Source organism: Cibotium barometz, chromosome 23 (genome assembly GCF_041138505.1).
Source record: "Cibotium barometz isolate CiBa-2024 chromosome 23, ASM4113850v1, whole genome shotgun sequence".
Lineage (NCBI taxonomy): Eukaryota > Viridiplantae > Streptophyta > Polypodiopsida > Cyatheales > Cibotiaceae > Cibotium > Cibotium barometz.
The window spans coordinates 7,244,531-7,264,821 of NC_141068.1; the positions used below are offsets into that span (position 1 = coordinate 7,244,531).

At 40.5% G+C, this 20,291-nt stretch overlaps 1 protein-coding gene across 1 annotated transcript in view; it reads left to right on the forward strand.

Moving 5' to 3' along the window:
- Positions 1-16,581, forward strand: part of LOC147625576 (2-isopropylmalate synthase A-like) — a 56,917-nt gene extending 40,336 nt beyond the window's left edge. The window contains exons 4-12 of the mRNA XM_086817088.1: positions 6,413-6,505; positions 6,671-6,757; positions 8,953-9,053; positions 9,158-9,191; positions 14,578-14,652; positions 14,777-14,860; positions 14,957-15,091; positions 15,685-15,830; positions 16,017-16,581. Of these exons, the coding sequence (XP_086673214.1) occupies positions 6,413-6,505; positions 6,671-6,757; positions 8,953-9,053; positions 9,158-9,191; positions 14,578-14,652; positions 14,777-14,860; positions 14,957-15,091; positions 15,685-15,830; positions 16,017-16,158 (897 nt within the window). The 3' untranslated portion in view covers positions 16,159-16,581. The remainder of the gene's footprint in view (positions 1-6,412; positions 6,506-6,670; positions 6,758-8,952; positions 9,054-9,157; positions 9,192-14,577; positions 14,653-14,776; positions 14,861-14,956; positions 15,092-15,684; positions 15,831-16,016) is intronic.
- Positions 16,582-20,291: the final 3,710 nt, after the last annotated feature.

Sequence of the window (20,291 nt, forward strand, 5' to 3'; positions counted from 1 at the left end):
ATTCTCGCAATACGAGTACATTCCTGTGTGGTATGAGTAAAGTTCCATGCACAGGCTTGGCACCACTTTTTTGTGGGTTGGTTTGTGACTAGAGGAGAAAAGGTATTACAGTCCTCTGTTTTATGGTCACCGCCACATGCTCCACAAAGATGAGGGCCTGTAGGAAGTACACTCCTCATTCTCTGCTGCTGTTGTTGTGGCTGCATGGGTGGACGATAGGTCTGTCCCAATCTCCTTAGTACTAGGTTAGCTATCTGGTCTGGATTTACTAGTGCGCTAGACCCTGAACTTTGGTCATCACCCCACTGATTTCTAGGTTTCACCTCTGGGCCAGAACCATCTTGGAACTTGAAGTTATCGGTGAAATCCATAGCATCATGGCAACACTCATTGAAACTTGTATGCTTCTTCGCATAGAGATGTGTATGCAGTGTCGAATTTTTGAGGCCTTTTAAGAAGAGAGAAATTAATCGACTTTGGGCGGGCTTCTCATCCTCTGGGCAACGATTAATGTACTGCTTCATTCTATTTACACAGTCTCGAACACTCTCATTCTCGCCTTGCTTGAAAGAGTAGATGTGTGCTACCGTGTCATGTTGAATTCCCATCAAGGAAAAAGCAGCAATGAATCTCTCTTCCAAAACTCGTAAAGAAGTTTTGTCTGAAGCCTCTAATGCCTGAAACCAAGCAAGGGCTTTTCCTTCAAGAGTGAGTCCAAACCCTTCTATTTGAGTATGCTTATCAGCAACTTGCTCAGCTCGAACTGCTTGCCTAAAAGCTGCTACATGATCGTATGGATCTCCCGACCCTTCATACTTCTTTACCAGTTTCTGAAGAGTTGATGGTCTTACTTGTCTTGAATACTCGTCATATGGCCTACGACCTCTCGCTCTTAGTGGGAATTGTTCCTCTCTTTGGAAAGATGGTCCACATGTTTCCAAAATTGGTGTGGGTACCCTATTACCAGCCTCACCAAACCCTCCCAAAGATCTTGTCGCCCTCATTTTAGGAGGTACATTTATAGGAAGCCGAGTTGGCTCCTCTCTCCTCCTATTGTTATAATGAGAAAGATGTTGTTGTGGTGTGACCGGTGGTCGCACATTTGGTGTAGGACAATATCTTGGTGCTAGAGTTGGGCTACTAGCAGTGGTCTACTTAGATGTTGAAGGTCCCTCTCTAGTGAACTCTCGTAGGGGAGGAGCAACAGTTTCTCCAAGAAAGGCTGTCTCTTCTGGTTTGGCTGTATTTGTTGAGAACACTTCCATGAATAATGGTTGTCCTTTCCACGTGAGTTCCCGAATCTCTTTCCAATCTAAGGTTCGGTATTCATTGGCCCATTTATCAATTATTCTGTTCATGTGTCCTGTACGCTTCTCAACTACCACCACATGAGCTAGAGGAAGATCTAGCTGTGGCAATTTAGTCGTGGCATAATATCCCTCTAACGAGTCCTTATAGACCTCTTGAAGTGGGTCATCCTGTAAGACCTTTGTCACAGGAATTTGTCGTACAAACTCCCATTGGCATTCAGCCCCCTGATCCAATTTGCTCTTGCCTTTCCTATCCCTTTCTAAATTTAGATCTACAAGGAGTAAATCATCTATGGATGGCTTTGAGGACTGGGCATTGGATGGTCCAGGCATGTCCGGCTCAATGAGCCAGTCATTTCTAAACTCCCTTGCTCTGGAAAGTTCTGATAAGTCTAAGAACTCGGTTTTAGAGAGCTCCCCTAATTTGTCTACCTTTTTTGGATGGTAGGTGACTTCGTAGCGAACACCATCTCCACCCATGTACATGTTACCCTGGTCATTGACTAGAGGTGCTCTATCAAGTTCTGAGAATATGTCGGCTATCTTAACAAGATACCGTTGTTGTGGGTCCCTAAAGATCTCAGCTCCTTGAGCATTTGTGTAGACATATTGGAGTCTCACATTGAGTGTTAATCCCATAGTGTCGGCTTCAAATGGATTAAAGGATCTTGAGGGTGTCCTATTTGGGGCTACGGGATGACTATTTGTCGGCACTAGATTGTCCATGGACAATGAACTAGTTGTTCTAGAGGAAAGGGTATCGGATTGGGATTCAGAAAGGGTTTCAGCAATATCTGCCAAATTTCCTACCGATTGGGTCCCACTTTCTTGCGTAGGTACTCTAGAAGGTGCCCTAGGCCCTATGGCAGAATCTACAAGACGTCCCGACCGCAAGTGCATAAGGTCAAATTTTTTTTTAGTTTTTTTATGTGTTTTTGTTTTGTTTTGGTTTTGGTTTTTGTGTTTTGTTTTGTTTTTTTTTTTTAAAAATAGAAATATATATATATATATATGTATATATATATATATATTTTTCACCCTACCTAACCACTAAAAGCAACTAAAAAGAATATGTGTAGTGTAATATCTATCCTATTTTTTATTATTTGTTTTTTAAATGTTTTTTTTAAAATGATGTTATGATTTTATGATTTTTACTTTTTTTTTATAATATACACAAAATTATGAATCACACTAAAAAAAATACTAATTATGCACAAAGTTACAAGAATTAAAAAATGCAGGTTACACTAATTATGTTAAAAAAAAAAATTAAAAATTACAAAATATGCAAAAGAATAGACTCCTAAAAAAAAAACACTTAATTTATGATTTTTTTAAAATTTTCTTTTGTTTTCTTTTGTTTTTTTTTGGTTGTTTTTTTTTAAACTAATAAATTTCGTGCCAAATATAAAAAATATGAATTTACTAATTATGCATCATTTACAAAACTTCTAAAAAAATAAAAAAAATAAAAAAATGCAAGCTACTTTAATTATGCAAGACTTTACAGAAATTGAAAAAATGAACAATGGATTCAAAAAATACAAAAAATAAAAATTGTTTTTTTTTCTTAAAAAAAAAAAAAGAAAATTAAAAATTACAAAATATGCAAAAGAATAGACTCCAAAAAAAAAAACACTTAATTTATGATTTTTTTTAAATTTTCTTTTGTTTTCTTTTGTTTTTTTTTCTTCTTTTTTCTTTCTTTTTTTTTAAATCTTTTTTTCTTCTTTTTTTCTTCTTTTTTTTAAATATTTAATTGTTTGTTTTTCTTTTTTTTCTTTTTTTCTTTCTCTATTTTTTTTAAAAAAATATTCTTTTTTTATTTTTTTATATTTATTATTATTATTTTTTTATTTAAAAAATAAAAAAAACATGAAAAATTAAAAAAAAATAAAAAAATAAAAATAAAAATTTGCACCTACCTTATCTTTTGCTCGCCGCTCGCCGGACTTCACGCTGGCGCACGTGGACGTCTTCAACGCGCCAGCTGCTCTTCTTCACCCCACCGCCTTCTACAGAGTTGATGCCTTTAATGCTTCACCACTTCACCGTCATCTTCAGTTCGCAGCGTGCTTCCTCCTTACCGCAGCCACCGCACCCATTGCTTCCTCGCCGACGAGTCACCTTCTTCACTCGCGTGCTGGTGCCTTTACAAGCACTGTGCCTCCCCACGCCAACAGCCGCCCTCTACTCCTTCGCGTCCACACAGTCACCTTCCAGCCGCCGTCTGCAGCTGAGGCCTCTTCACCACCTTCTTCTTTCTCCTTCGGCCACTTCACACAGTCACCTTCGATGCCCTTTTTCTGCCGGTGCTTCAGCCGCCTTCGGCTGCTGTCCACGCTCTGAGGCGGCTTCTTGCCTCAACGCACTCTCTTCTCCTCTACGTCACACAGCCGCCTCTCTTGCAGACGCCGCCCTCTACAGTGCTCGATACAGCCGAACCCCTCAGCTGCCGCGTCAGACGTAAAAAGGAAATTATATATATATATATATATATATATTCCTTAAAAAAAAAAAACCGCCTCTGCTCTGGCTGCGCCTGCTGCTTCAGCGCTTCTTCCCGCCTACGCCATCGCCGCTGGCCGCCTACACCAACGTTTAAAAAAAAAACGATTTTGTTTTTTTTTAAATTTGCACCAAAAAAAAAACGTCTGCTGCACGCCGCTTTTCAGCGCCCTGTGCGCTAACGTTTGATGCAGCCCTTATAAATCTATATATATATATATATATATATATTTATATAGATTTATAATTTCAAGCAAATCACCAATGAACCAATCTTTTTTTCCTTTCAATAGATGAAACTAGAATGGCTTTTTTCTTAAGGCTACCCTTAGTTGCCCGTTTCTTTCAAGCAAATCGGTTAGTCATGCTCCAATAGATAAATATTCTTTATTTTTTCCTCGAGCACGGACAGCTCATATTGAGCTTATTGGCCGCCTTACATGTGCATGTATATATATATTTACCTTTGCTGCGCTTGATGCGTTGGCTCCCCAAATAACAACACAACAAAACAATAAAAGAAAGGCCGCCTCCAACACTTCCTATCTATCCCATGCCAACTTGCAAAAAATACAAAAATAGAATGTGCGTAAATTCTGATTAATGGCGGGATTACTCAACCGCAATGGGGTTTAAATTTTTTTCTTACTCATAAAAAAAAAATGAAAACACACAAGGCGCCCTTGAGATCACACACTTAATGCCCTAAACCTCAAAATAAAAAGAAATAGTAGTAGTAATGCAAGCTTCTCAACTGGTTTTGAGTCTTCTCCCCGGCAGCGGCGCCAATGGAGAGACGGAATAACTCTCTCACTTGTAGCAAGAGTAGTATGATCCACACTTAGCTCAATCCAATGGGATTTGCATCCCTTTCGGAGCTAGGGATTCAACCCGTACCGGTGCACAAAAGCTTATCCATTTAATGGAGAGAATGTGAAGAAAACTACTACTATTGACATAGACTCATCACACACTCAAGCTCAATCTTGCTATTGCTCAACTCCACATTCCATTCATCCATACATCCAAACAAGAAGAAAGCCTAGCTATTGCTTACACAAGATCTAGCATTCTTCATTCTCAAATAATCATTTCCCTAGCATGCACACAACTCTTGAAGCTATCAATAAGAAACATGCATACTAGAGATTTGACAAAAGAAGAGAGACACATATCAACTCATTGCATTGAATTAACAAAAGAATAGAACTTACAACAATGTAGATGGGGAGTGAGAAGAGCTTGCACCTCTATGGAAGAAGAGGGAGAGCTAGTCTCAAGAGAGCTCAAACATGAGTTTGCCCAATGTGTCCATGCTCTCAAATGAGCCACCTTTTATACAAAAATTCTAGAACTCTCAAAAGTTTCCATGTGGGATTATTGTGAAGCCCTCTCCCACATTCATCTACAAAGTGGAACTCTTTACAAGAGCCCTAAATATCTTTTTTGTTGCATCCTTGTATTAATCTTCAACAGTGCACATTCCTGATCATCAACCTACAGGCACTCAAACTCGTGCACCCTTCCCCTTGCTATGCTCGAGGCAAGGGTGTGCGCATCTCGGGGTTGCTGGCCTTGTGTCCTTGTTGGGTTCTTCCTGCCGATACACATCCTTGGACTCTTCACGGTTAGTGGCCGAAATGGGAAAGCATGTCCACGTGTTATTATGGGGCATGCACATGACATTTGAAGGTTCCATAATGCTGTCCGTACTGTTTTGAAGGTGTGAGGGGCTGGCCTATCGCTACACAAGCATGGAAAAGAGGTAGATTTAGCATGTATCCATTTGTGCTTAAATTTTGAAGACTTCAATGTGATGAAACAGCTTTTAGGATAACTATGTGAGAGTGTATTTACCTCCAGTGGTGGGTAAGTCTGTGATTACATGATCATTTGTGTGGCAAACCATCTAGTACACCGATACACTACTCTTTGAATGTTTTCATCTCTCAATTGTAATTGATGAGCTGGTCGAGGTAGCTCTTGGTCATTCCAAGCGTGTACAAGAGACTCTTTTGGTAGTAAAATACCCAAAGAGAGAAGGAAGGGGGGGGGGTGGGGGGTTGATCCATCCTTGACCCCTAGTGTAGTGTTTATGGTCTTGTGATTGTGTAGTTTAATCTTTCTTAAGTGTGTTTAATCAACTTAAAATCAACTTAATGGTTAAGCCTCTTGAGATTCATGCTCCCCATTACACGTATAGGTGCAGAGAACCTCTTTCTTGTTCAAATTTGTTGTGGTTTTTCTACATTTCTTACGATTCATGTAGTTTGACTCTGTAGTCAACCAGTGTTTCCATGTTGAATACTTGCATGGGTACAAAGGAGGAGGAGCAGTTATATTATGCAGGTAGAGGTTTTTGCATTGCAATCATGGAAGAGCAAGAGCTTACTACGCACATATGTTCAAGAAATGCCCTCATTTGGGAGTAATTTTCTTATGCATGCTTGCCATGGGTTGCTTCATGTGGTTTGCATTCTTTAATCTAATATTGTTTCGAGTTCATGTGGTGTCATTATGCCTCAAACTCAGTGCTAACAGGTAAAATTCTTTGATTGGTGGAACCTAACATCGCGATTGTTTCCATGCAGGTTGTGATGGCTATTAAATGTCGAGGCCAAGAACAGATGGGTGGTCTTCATACGGGTATCCAAACAAAGCATATTGCAGCTACAAGCAAGATGGTATGTGCTTACTCTGACCACTAGTAGTTTGTGATGTTCTCAAGAGGCAATTGCTTTAACATTTCTCAAAAATAGTTCTATGTGAATGCCAGTTTATATTGTTAAATAAAGATGCAGATTTTCCTTGGCTGAACTTTTTGATGAGTCGAGATTTTGCTATGCCAGGTTGCGGACTACACTGGCATGCTGGTGCAGCCTCACAAAGCAATTGTTGGAGCCAATGCATTTGCACATGAAAGTGGAATACATCAGGTAATGCACGTCTGCATCCACATGCGCATGCGCGCGCGCATACACACATGTACATGTGCACATAATTTTCACAGCAAAAGATGCCTTGAGTGTTGTAAACTTGTAATTGATAAGGTAAGATCTTGAAGAGAGAGAAAGAAAGAAATATATATTAACGTCTTCAAAAGACCCAAAGGGTCTATGGGACCAAAAGGGTAGTACATGGAAGAAAAACTGAAAAAGAAACTACCTACCTATGCTGAAACTGTAACGCGCGGAAGCTCTGGGTAGTCTTCTTTCAGCCCTAAACACTCTTGAAAACCTTCTGATGCAAAACGCACCATCTGATGCAAAAACGCAGGTAGAGAGAGAGTAGAGAGAGAGAGTGAGAAGTGCTGGAATTTCAGTATATACTATGGTACAAAAAGGTACATATCTTTGCAGCCCTTGGCTGCCTTCTTGAAAAGGTGATAACACACCAAAATACTGCCCTAGACTAGGACCCTACTGACTCAAACCCCTAGTGGGTTGAATGGTTAAGACATTGAGCAAGGGTGCCTTTATATAGGCCTTGGGATCCTTTAGAAACTGGCCGACTGCTGGTCGGCCAGCAGCCTTGCCATAAAATACCAAAACGCATGCTTCTTTAGATGCTCTTCACTTTATGATGCGCTTCAGCCCCTGACCCCTTCTGGAATCAGCCGACTCCTCCTACAGCCAGCCGACTGCACTTATCTGGATCAAGTTTTGCTCCAAGTCCTGCTCCATGTCCATCTTCTACTGGTTCATGTTCTTTATCTGCTTGCCCCGTCGGGATTTAGTCTTGAGAAGGTCCATGGCATTGCTGATGCACATGACATCCCCCTCTGCTAAACTTGATGACGGGAATCCAACCTGTTCTTGGATGACTGTCATCATCCCAATCCTGTCCTGAAGTCCCTCTGTCATCATCCATCCTTGGCAAACCTTTTTTCTCTGAAAATCCGGTCTGTTCTCCAAACCACTCCGTCTCTGATGAAGATCTATGCATCTGGTCTTCCTCTAGTCCACAATCCATTCCTGCCCTGACTCTGAACACCGTCTTGGTCTTCGTTCCTGGAACTGAGTCTGGCACTCTCACATCACCCTTGGAGGATCAACCTCCCTTGGGACCGTTCCCTTAGAACCTATCTGGCTCACGGAACTGCCATCCCCATCTGGCACTGTGGAACACCACCAACAAACCTCCTGGGAGTTCTTCCCGATCTGTGTTCCCGCCTTGGGCTTCGAATCCGTGTACTTTCCTATACCTTGGACCTGTACACCATCATCTGGGACTGAATCAGTGTTTAGCTTTGCTGAGCCTGATGCTCTGATACCAATGTAACGCGCGGAAGCTCTGGGTAGTCTTCTTTCAGCCCACTCTTGAAAACCTTCTGATGCAAAACGCACCATCTGATGCAAAAACGCAGGTAGAGAGAGAGTAGAGAGAGAGAGTGAGAAGTGCTGGAATTTCAGTATATACTATGGTACAAAAAGGTACATATCTTTGCAGCCCTTGGCTGCCTTCTTGAAAAGGTGATAACACACCAAAATACTGCCCTAGACTAGGACCCTACTGACTCAAACCCCTAGTGGGTTGAATGGTTAAGACATTGAGCAAGGGTGCCTTTATATAGGCCTTGGGATCCTTTAGAAACTGGCCGACTGCTGGTCGGCCAGCAGCCTTGCCATAAAATACCAAAACGCATGCTTCTTTAGATGCTCTTCACTTTATGATGCGCTTCAGCCCCTGACCCCTTCTGGAATCAGCCGACTCCTCCTACAGCCAGCCGACTGCACTTATCTGGATCAAGTTTTGCTCCAAGTCCTGCTCCATGTCCATCTTCTACTGGTTCATGTTCTTTATCTGCTTGGATTTAGTCTTGAGAAGGTCCATGGCATTGCTGATGCACATGACAGAAACATGTGTCAATGAGGGGTGAGTATAAGTAGCCCTGTGGCTGATACAAGGTGCCTATGTGTCTATTGGGGAAAGTAGTACAAGACTTAACACGATGATACCATTGTCCTCGAGAACCACACGCAGGGCGGCGGTGAAGTCTCCCCAGAGAGAGAGAGAGAGAGAGAGAGAGAGCCCCGGACTTGAATATTAATATTGGCTACAATAAAGGTGTAAACAATAGGCTGGTATGCTTGTGGTTGCTCGACTTAGTTTTGACAATTCTTTGCTGCAGGATGGAATGCTGAAATTCAAAGGCACTTATGAAATCCTCTCACCCGAAGATATCGGGCTTGCGCGGGTGGATGATTCAGGGATTGTATTAGGAAAGCATAGGTGAACTTCATTTCCCACCTTTTACACTTAGATCTTGCATTAAGAAGTGCGCTTTTTATATATCCTTAAATGTTATTGATAATTTGCTTGTAATGTTTGTCTAGTGGCCGACATGCATTGAAGTCTCGCTTACAGCAGGTTTGCATCATGCTTTTTTCATATCTTTGACAATCTTTATATTGTTTTTGGCAGCCAAAATTTATGAGAGAAAGGTTGCAGATGCATGACTTATCAATGTTAAAAACATTTATAATAGTATTTAGTAATGTTTCAGGATGCATGACTTATCAATGTTAAAAACATTTATATTAGTATTTAGTAATGTTTCAGGATGCACTTGGGATGTTGGATCTGGGACCATTTTTTAGCAGCTGTTACAAGCAGACATGTGGAAGGATTAATGATGATTAGGCATACATTAATTTCAGACCTCAAAGAGAATTGGAAAGAGGAGAGAAGAGGGAACATTAGCAACACCTGATTGGGTTCCAATTACCCCCACTGAAGTTCCCTATCACAAGTCGTGTATATGTATTGCTGAATTATTCTATCTACAAGATAGATGTTACCATGCTAAAGTGCACTAATTCGTTCTAGACGTGCATTTAGTGATCTGATGGAAGATCCTCCCAGAAGATCACCTAAATCACAAGCTCAGTACAAGGTTTGTACAAACCAAATAGGAAGGGTGCAGGGAAGCTCACCACCCAACCATGGCACGCGTCCATAGACCTCCCTTGAGCCAGATCCATGCCAAAGTAGCCTTGGCATCCTGTACAATCAGAGCCTGCGCTAAAGCTCACCCCACAGATCCATGCCAAATTAGCCCTAGCGTCCCATACCACTAGAGCTTTCCCGTACATGCCCTTGGCAAGACTATCTATGATCGGCCATGCCCACGGCAGGAGTATGACTTCTCTTGGTCCAAGCACAGACCAAATGTCAATAATAATGATAATAACCCATACCTCACGTATATAGTGACTATTGTTGTTATAAATAACCATGCAATCGTAAGTTGCTAGTATTCATGGATTTATTAATTATGAGCCTTAGCGACCGTCCCAAGGATTAGTATTAGGTATGTAACATAGCTCCCATCGTGTAGACATTTACTCCTAAATGAAGTTAGGGAGCATATGTTTCACTAGCAATTGTCTCCCAAGTTGAGTCCTCTTTTGTCCTAACTTGCGACTTAATCTTGCATTCAGGGATCAACTCATTCCTAAGCTGCCTCTCCTTGAAGTAAATCACCCGCTCGGGTTCATGTGGAACAAAAGACAAGTCCTCTAATCTCAACAAGGAGGAGTAACTAAAATGGTAGCATTAAGGTTCGTCATGCTTGTATGTTTCTTAAAGGATCTGTTGCACATTGGTGGATTATTGAGAAGGTCTCCTCTTATCCTGTCAGCTCTTGGGAAGAGTTTCAAGAGAGCTTCTATGCACAAAATTTATCCCTAAATGCTGTGAAGAAGATCATTTGCAAGTGGGACAAAATAGATCAAAAGGACAACGATTCGGTGCATGCGTACGTTACAAGATTTTGGAAGGCCTACTTGAAGGTCTCACCATTTATGCACATTAGTGAGCCCAAAAAGAAAAGAAAATTCGAATCTGGATTGTTACCCATCTATCAATTGGGTGTAGATATGCAAAAAAGCTAAACTTTACAAGAGCTTAGTGCTTCAACCCTTGCCACCAAGCAATTTGAGCAAAAATTACAGCATTCCAGCAAGGATGCACATGCTAAAAAAGTTTCAAATCACGAGTATCTCAAGCAAGATGGCTATGGAGTTGTGAGCAAATGTGATAATGCAAAAGGCTAAGCTAAGGTGGATGAAGCCTAAGTGCACTCATAATGATGAAAGATTAACACTAATAAAGCTTAGACTTAAGTTCAGTTAGGTTACAAGATTGAGACTTGTACTTATAGAAAGACTTGATAGCTTGCTTGAAAATGACTCCTTTTATATAAGGTGAGGACAACTTAGCTTTGCTAGCTCATGTGGGATATTTCATACTTGCTCATGTGGATGTTTGCTAGATTGACACTCACTCCTTACCTTGTATTCTATGGCACCATATTTCTCAACACCCCCCTTTGGTGCCATATTCTTAGGCTACTGCAAGGTAGTTGGATGTGAGGTTTTACAACTCTAATAGTCTCCCTTGGGTGCTTGATATGCTACTCTTAAGTGGTAAGGCTTGATTACAACTTGTGATCATCCCTCCCCTTAGTGCCAACATAGCTACTTAAGATGGTAAGGTGTGGTGGAAACAACAGAAACGAAATGAGATGGGTGTCTACTCATATGGTGAGTCCTTTTTACAACATGTAGGTTGAAAGATAGGCTTGGGTAGGGAGGTGTGTTGATGTAGCTCTCAGAAAAGTCTGTCGTTGGGAGTCCCCTCGATGTCGAGTCGGTGAAGTGAACGGGAACTGTTTGGAGAATCTAGTGGAGAGGGACTCTGTGAAGGAGACCGTCGGGTGACGCGAATAGCATCTCGTGTTTTACTACGTGTAGGTGTAGAATGATGATTGTTGGACTTCGAGTGAAGATCATCTAGTACATCCTTGTGTACATCCAAAGGAGTGAAAATCCTCCTCTTGAAAGTTTTTCCACTTCATCCTTGGAATTGTCTTAACACTTGCTCCAAGGCAGGGACCCTTGTAGATTCCAGATTCGGAATACTAGGTGCTCAAAGTGCCGATTCTATCCTATCGAGACGGGAAAATATGGCCTCCATTTAAGCGGCCTATGTATCCATGGATGCCTAAGAGTCCTAAACTATTGCTCTGTATTATGTACAAGAAAGAAGTAATACAATTGAAATTCAAGTACAAGATGTGGCTGAGAATGAAGACGTCAAATCACAGCCTTGTGACCTATTGTACACTCCTAACTAGCATTTCCCCAACAAAGAAACACTATGTGAAGTCCAACAATGAGCAAAGCGCATGAATATTATCCTCTATTCTTGCTCCTTGGCCACCTTGCCTTGAACCATACGGGCTTTTGGATGGTCCACCTCTAATGGGGTAAGGTCCTCTCCATTGTATATTTGTGTGCGGCGTAATGCCATGGGGTTCTTCAAGAAGTCAAGGAGTGTTTGGCTGTCCTTGAACTTCAAGAGGAGCACTGGCTCCCTCGTCATGTCCTTTCGAGCCCTCCATGCATTCTTTTCCCCATTTTCTTGAATAAGTGGAACCATCATTTTTGTGGAAAACACCCTCTGGGAGACTTGTAGCCTGTACATGAAGAGCTCTAGATCATAGTTGCCAGGCATTTATGAAAACTTTACAAGAGCTTAGTGCTTCAACCCTTGCCACCAAGCAATTTGAGCAAAAATTACAGCATTCCAGCAAGGATGCACATGCTAAAAAAGTTTCAAATCACGAGTATCTCAAGCAAGATGGCTATGGAGTTGTGAGCAAATGTGATAATGCGAAAGGCTAAGCTAAGGTGGATGAAGCCTAAGTGCACTCATAATGATGAAAGATTAACACTAATAAAGCTTAGACTTAAGTTCAGTTAGGTTACAAGATTGAGACTTGTACTTATAGAAAGACTTGAGAGCTTGCTTGAAAATGACTCCTTTTATATAAGGTGAGGACAACTTAGCTTTGCTAGCTCATGTGGGATATTTCATACTTGCTCATGTGGATGTTTGCTAGATTGACACTCACTCCTTACCTTGTATTCCATGGCACCATATTTCTCAACACCCCCCTTTGGTGCCATATTCTTAGGCTACTGCAAGGTAGTTGGATGTGAGGTTTTACAACTCTAATAGTCTCCCTTGGGTGCTTGATATGCTACTCTTAAGTGGTAAGGCTTGATTACAACTTGTCATCATCCCCCCCCTTAGTGCCAACAGAGCTACTTAAGATGGTAAGGTGTGGTGGAAACAACAGAAACGAAATGAGATGGGTGTCTACTCATATGGTGAGTCCTTTTTACAACATGTAGGTTGAAAGATAGGCTTGGGTAGGGAGGTGTGTTGATGTAGCTCTCAGAAGAGTCTGTCGAGAATCCAGTGGAGAGGGACTTTGTGAAGGAGACCGTCGGGTGATGCGAATAGCATCTCGTGTTTACTACGTGTAGGTGTAGAATGATGATTGTTGGACTTCGAGCGAAGATCATCTAGTACATCCTTGTGTGCATCCAAAGGAGTGAAAATCCTCCTCTTGAAAGTTTTTCCACTTCATCCTTGGAATTGTCTAACACTTGCTCCAAGGCATGGACCCTTGTAGATTCCAGATTCGGAATACTAGGTGCTCAGACGGGAAAATATGGCCTCCATTTTAGCGGCCTATGTATCCATGGATGCCTAAGAGTCCTAAACTATTGCTCTGTATTATGTACAAGAAAGAAGTAATACAATTGAAATTCAAGTACAAGATGTGGCTGAGAATGAAGACGTCAAATCACAGCCTTGTGACCTATTGTACACTCCTAACTAGCATTTCCCCAACAAAGAAACACTATGTGAAGTCCAACAGCGAGGAAAGCGCATGAATATTACCCTCTGTTCTTGCTCCTTGGCCACCTTGCCTTGAACCATACGGGCTTTCGGATGGTCCACCTCTAATGGGGTAAGGTCCTCTCCATTGTATATTTGTGTGCGGCGTAATGCCATGGGGTTCTTCAAGAAGTCAAGGAGTGTTTGGCTGTCCTTGAACTTCAAGAGGAGCACTGGCTCCCTCGTCATGTCCTTTCGAGCCCTCCATGCATTCTTTTCCCCATTTTCTTGAATAAGTGGAACCATCATTTTTGTGGAAAGCACCCTCTGGGAGACTTGTAGCCTGTACATGAAGAGCTCTAGATCATAGTTGCCAGGCATTTATGAAACATGCCTCATAAACTTTTTGAAATATTACAAAACTCTATGGAACATTTTGTACAGAGGTTTTTGATCCCAGAATTCATAGATTTGACCTTGAAACTGTATGCAGACCTTGTAAAATGATAGTGTACCCAAAATGCATTATTTAATACTTAAAGACGTGTTAAAACCTCAAGTTTGAAAGACGGCATGCTGCTGACAGGCTGTAGCTACTAGTCTTGCAGCGCCAAGGCTGAAGATCGTCCATGTGCTTTGAGGTCGGCATTGTCCCCTTTGAGAGAAGCAACTTCGCCTCCAAATTTCTCCTCTTGTTGTTTCAATCAGTAGTTATCTTGTGTGTTTGTGTGTGTGTGTGAGAGAGAGAGAGAGAGAGATAGAGAGAGTAGACCATTTACAAAAGACCCCAAGGGTCTGTGAGACCAAAAGTGATACAATGGTACCATGGAGATACTGAGCCATGAAAAATTAAAAGAAAAAGTAAAAAGAAAATGTACATGTAATCAGCTGTAGAGTGAGAGATGCCGTGATCAGCTAATGACGATACTCTATTCGGCTAGAACTGATCTTATGGCAAAGGGAATGTCAGGCCTCTGTGATAAGAGAGAGAGAGAGAGAGAGAGAGAGAGAGAGAGAGAGAGAGAGAGAGGAATTTCAAACCTCATTCTTCATTGAACAGCTTGGCTATGATTTAGAGGGGAATGACTTGGATGACATCTTCCATCGCTTTAAGGCTGTTGCTGAGAAAAAGAAGGTAAGGCAAGACTAAGGTTTAATTCTTCTCTTACTCTTAATATGCACCCATTTAGGAGTGGACACTGCACATGCTTGCTTTGGGAGTTTTTTTAAAGGTTTGATCTCCTTGGTTGATTTGTCAGAAATTGTTGGATGAAGACCTAGAAGCATTGTTACTGGATAAGGTTTTCCAACCAAGTTTAGTGTGGGCACTCCAAGATCTTCAGGTGATTGTTATCAATTTTAAGGTCTTAAGTTTCTTTTTAGTATTGCTGTGGCAATATTTGAAGATGAAAAAGATGTGTGGGCATCTCGGTATGCAGGTTGTTTGTGGAACGTTGGGCTTGGCAACTGCGACAGTGAAATTGATGGATGCAGATGGGGTTGAGTATGTTGCTTGCTCTGTTGGAACAGGGCCAGTAGATGCTGCCCTGAAGGCAGTTGACAGTATAGTGAAGGTCTGTATCAATATTCTCTCTGCTCTGTCATGCTCCATGTTTTTGGCACGATTATGAAGAGCGATTGGGGACTGTAGAAGTAAGTGAGTTTGCATACAACTTAGTGTTGAACCAACAGTGCGTGGGTCTAGATCTAGTCTAGCGCTAGAGGTGGATAGTGAACTGCTGAACCCGTGGTGATTACCGCATGAAACATACTGTATGGGATGCATCCTGTAGTCATGCGAGGGCAAGGTGGTCTAAGGTCTGGAGGGTCTGGCAATCCCTTGGTGGTTACCGTTTGTGGTATGCGATGCATCTGGTAGTTGTCTGAGGACAAGGTGGTCTATGGTCTGGGGCCTCAATCTCAATACTCAGGTATGTTTCACCCTCTCTCTCCCACGGTTGGGGATGGTATTTCCTTTCTAAAAGGCCTTAACAGTATGATGAACCAATGTGATTTTGGCTTAATAAAAAACAGAGAAATTACCTAATAAAAACTCCTGTGTGTTCTCATGAGAAAGGTAAGGAGGACATGTTTCTCTTTTAAGTTCACTGCAGAGCCTTTACAGTAGTTGCGCTTTGGTGTGTTAAGACTTGCAGTGGTGGTGCAGATTCATGTAACTCTTCTGGAGTACTCCCTTAATGCCGTGACAGAAGGGATCGATGCAATTGCTACCACTAGAGTTGTTATTCGTAGTGAGAACGCCCACACAACAATGCATGCACAAACGGGTGAACCCATGCTACGCACATTCAGGTAGTGAAGCTTCTTGAGTATTTTCTGAGTTATTTGTTTTCCTGGTGCCAAAGATTAACACAAAGGGGACCAGTGTTATCCTGCTAATGTGTTAAGGCTTGCTTTGAGCACTCAGGTTTTTATATGTGCTATCTTTTATGCTGATGTTAGTGTTCTATGTAATTTTACCATGTGTGTCATATGCAGTGGGACGGGAGCTGCAATGGATGTTGTGGTCTCTAGTGTGAGGGCGTATGTAAGTGCTCTAAACAAGATGCTGGGCTTCAAGGATGTGCAAAAACAACAGAAAAGTACAGTCAGCGTGAAAGAACCCAAACTTTCTGTATAGTAGGTGGGCATTAGTTGATATGATTCAGTTAATACAGTATCTGTTGGAATAGATGTATAACGATTTCCAGTGGCGACGAGTTTTGACCAAGTAGAGATGTGTTGAGGATGTATATAGTTGCAGCTTGAATAGAAGCTGGCAAATTTTGGTGACATTTGAGGTGGCAATGTTATAGAGAGAACTGTGCTTTCAAGGTTGCAGATCCTTTCGTGAAATTGATGCTTCTGTTGATTGTGTTTGGAGTGTGCTATTTTCAAATGCATGCCATTAATCCCATGTGGACTTGTAAAGAGCTGTCCTTTCATATGGCTCGAATCAAAACAAATGTTGCCGGTATCTTTTCATGTGGGCAGCATGTAGCCGATCCTGTGTTGGTGAGACTGTCAAACATTTGAAGGGTATTTTGGTCACTTTTACTTAAATGCCTCGTTTCATATGAGCCTGCAAAAAGCACTCGTTTCATATTTTATCTTTTGTTAGATGGTGTTGGAATATATAAAGCGACCTTGTGCTTAATGTCAAATAGAGAGTCTAAGGACTTCATGTACACACTTGCATAAGACGAGTATAGAGGTTAGACTATTTTTAAGTTTGGCAGCTTAGTGTCAAAAATAGTTATTTTAAAGTTATTTTTAACGATAAGCAATACACAGTCATTTCCTTGTAATGAAGTACTTGTGAGCTCTCTTCTTCCCCCTTCTTGCTTGTATAAATGCTATAGTCTTTACTTCCTTGATGGATGCATGAAAAATAGGATTGTTTAAGGGTTTTGTTCCTTGCAATAACTGTACTTTCCGCCTCTTGTGAGAGAGAATCATTGCAAATGACTCTCTATTTGCCTCTATTTAGGTGAAGAGGGTTTTTCTTTAACCCTATCGGTAAGGAGCATTTTGGTGTGACAACAGAGTGAGGATGCAATGGACGAGCTAGCATAGCTATACTGAGAACTTGGAAAAGTGGCTCTAAGACAAGGTCCAATTACATGTCGTAAGATAGGTTTTACGCTCAACTTGAAAAATTTTCATTGTTGATACCAATCTACTAGTTCTAATCATCAATCCTAAATTCCAAAGTTTTGTTCACCGATCCCTAGTGTATCAATTTCGATTGTCGATCCCAAAATCAACAATTTTGATCGTTGATGTGAAATTTTTGGTAGTTCCGACTATCCCAAATTCCACATTTCAAATTGGTGTTCTTGAATTTTACAGCTCCAATCAATGATTCAACTTTTAGATTGATCCAATTCCCATCATCGATCTTGAATTTGGTAGTATTGATTGCCGATCCCAAGTTTACTAGCAGATTGTTTAGCAAGGTTGTTTTAGCTATGTCTTCAACATGCAACATAGGTGGGCACTACCACAAGATAGAAAAATCAAAAGTTCGAATGTCCAAAGAGTAGTTTTTCTTACATTCCATACTAGATAATCACCAACGCGATGAGCTACTTTCACACAAAAAATTTAGAGCAAGTAGGGGGGACGTTTGTTGAAATTTCATGTGAAAGATGTCACACTCACGAAACTTATTATACAATGGTTGTCTCAACGAAGTGCTCACCTAATCTGTAAATGCCAACCAACTACTACATAAGGTGGGCCTCCTAGAAATTTTTTAGACTGTGCCGTGGAGCATGGACTACCTTAGACACTCCCAAGCAATGAATTGTTATGATAGGACAACAAAGACCTTTCAAGTAGATTCCATCCAATATGAGGGTTGACAAAGACTAACCGTTAGGTTGACCATGGAAGTTGTTCGAATGCCTTGAAATTGCCCAGAGTGGCCATGCTTGGATTAAGCATAATACATCAAAAGAGTAGAGAGAAAAACTATGCTTTGGACAAACCAAAATCTCAAAGCCCTAATTGGACTAATATGAGACTGTAATACCTTGTCAAGCTTGGGAAGGACTTCATGGGAAGTGATTAAGGGTCCTAGTTAATCGTGGCTATGCAAGTATTTAAGTGTTTTTTTAATTGGTTTTTGTTGGTTTTGCATGCTTCTGAGCTTTTGATTCTAACCATGTTATAAAAATTATGAAATGCATGAACAAAAATTAATTATCTCTCTAATTCAAGATAAAAATTAATTATCTCATTCTAATCTACATATAATGGAGCTTAATGCTTATATTTTCGAAGTGGATTCCACTCCTAATCACAATTGTTGAGCTATTTCTTAGCTCAATGTAACAAGATCACTTGGCTAATATTATCTTCTCTTATTCATTCTCTTGACTTACTATTGCTTCTTTGCCACATACACTATTGTACAATATTGTACTATAAAAAATACATCGACCATATGCACAATGTACCAATAGCTATTATAGTTAATGTTCTTATTAAAGAATGCTTGCTCTTTGCCCTCATTTTCCTCATTGTTTCCTCATTTCACCTTCCCCTACATGGATAATAACCAAATGCTCTCCTTGGTCAACTTATACTTTTTTTTGCTCATATTATTTTCCATATTCATCTTCTTGACCAATTGTTGCTGTATTACCATGCACGAGCCACAAGGTTTGACAAACACTATGTACCAATACCTATCATTGTTAGTGTTCTTATAACAAGATGCTTATTGGAATTGGCATAGAAGGATATTTGTCAATACCTATCATTGTTAATGTTCTTATAACAAGATGCTTGCTGGAATTGGCATAGAAGGATATTTGTCAAGGAGAGTAATTTAGACAGCCAATGTTATAAAATCCATTAGTTCCTTCTTGATGGTGGCATTTAGACCTCTATACATCGTGTGAAAACATCATGCTTTCAATAACACCTAAAATAAATATAATATAATGTAAATATTTTTCTAGAAGGTGGATAATTTGATTATACTAGAAGGTGGACAATTTGATTGTTAGACAATATTGTGCTAAAATGTGGATAATTTTATTGTTAAACAATAATTTTGTTTGCAAAAAAAAAAACACACCTACTGTATGAATCTATAATTAACTTGTATAGTTTGCTTAAACACTCCTACATATTCTAGCTTATTATCAATTTGTTGTTTAAATGATGCCACAAGGCATGATTCCATGGTAACTAATTAATCCTTACAATTTGTAAATATTGATTGCGTTTAAATAATGATGCCACAAGACATGATTCCATGGTGACTAATAATCAATCCTTGCAATTTGTAAATGTTGACTGTGTACACCCACATGTTGCTAAAAGCACGAACCTAAAATAACACATAAGAAACATATGAAGGGAAATTAAAAATAAGGTTTTTAAATAAAAATGAGTGTTCTAAATAATATATGAAAGGAAATTAAAAATAAGATCTTTTAAAAGTTCATGATTAACTTACATGCTTGACCTAGGGATATCTCCATTTTCTTAGGAGTCACAGTATTACATACCTCACATGTGTTTTTAGTTGGCATGTATGGTATTGTCTAGGCATGTTGCTACATCTTTGTTGTCTCCACGTCTACATATAGCTAGATGTGAATGTGTTTTCTGGTTACAAGCTTGAGGAGAGAGAGCTTTATATCGACTCCTTTACTAGGTAACACCTCATTTGATTTTTTTAAATCAACTTTTCCATCAGGGCTTAGGTGCATAGCATGCATCTTGTGAGGACAATCATGAAGCCTGTGGGTGTGTGCAGCTACTCTTGTGAGGTAGTACATAGATTCTTGCATCAACCATCCTTGTTCTATGTTGGCTATTTGAAAATGGATTTCTTCATAACTCCCATAAATCTCTCAAAGAAGAACATCCCCTACACGAGGGTGGGCAGTGAAGGAGGTTTTGAGGGAGCTAATTTCTCAGCCAATCTCTCTTGTATCTTTCTACAATCTCTCTTCCATGTGAAGTCTCTCTCTTCTCCCCCTACTCCTACTCCTACTCCTACTCCTACTCCTACTCCTACCCCTACCCCTCCCCCCTCTCTCTATCATAGGTTTTTTGCCTCTCTTCTTCTCTTTGTGCACATCCCCTCTTTCTCTCTCATGCACACCAAAGTCTGTGTGTCTCTTACCGTAGTCTCTCCCTCACCATAGTATACCATAGTCTACCATAGTCTCTCACACACCATTCTTTGTCTTAGCATCATTCTCACATTGCATTCTAAATTGGTGATTACCTACTCACTTTGATAAAGGA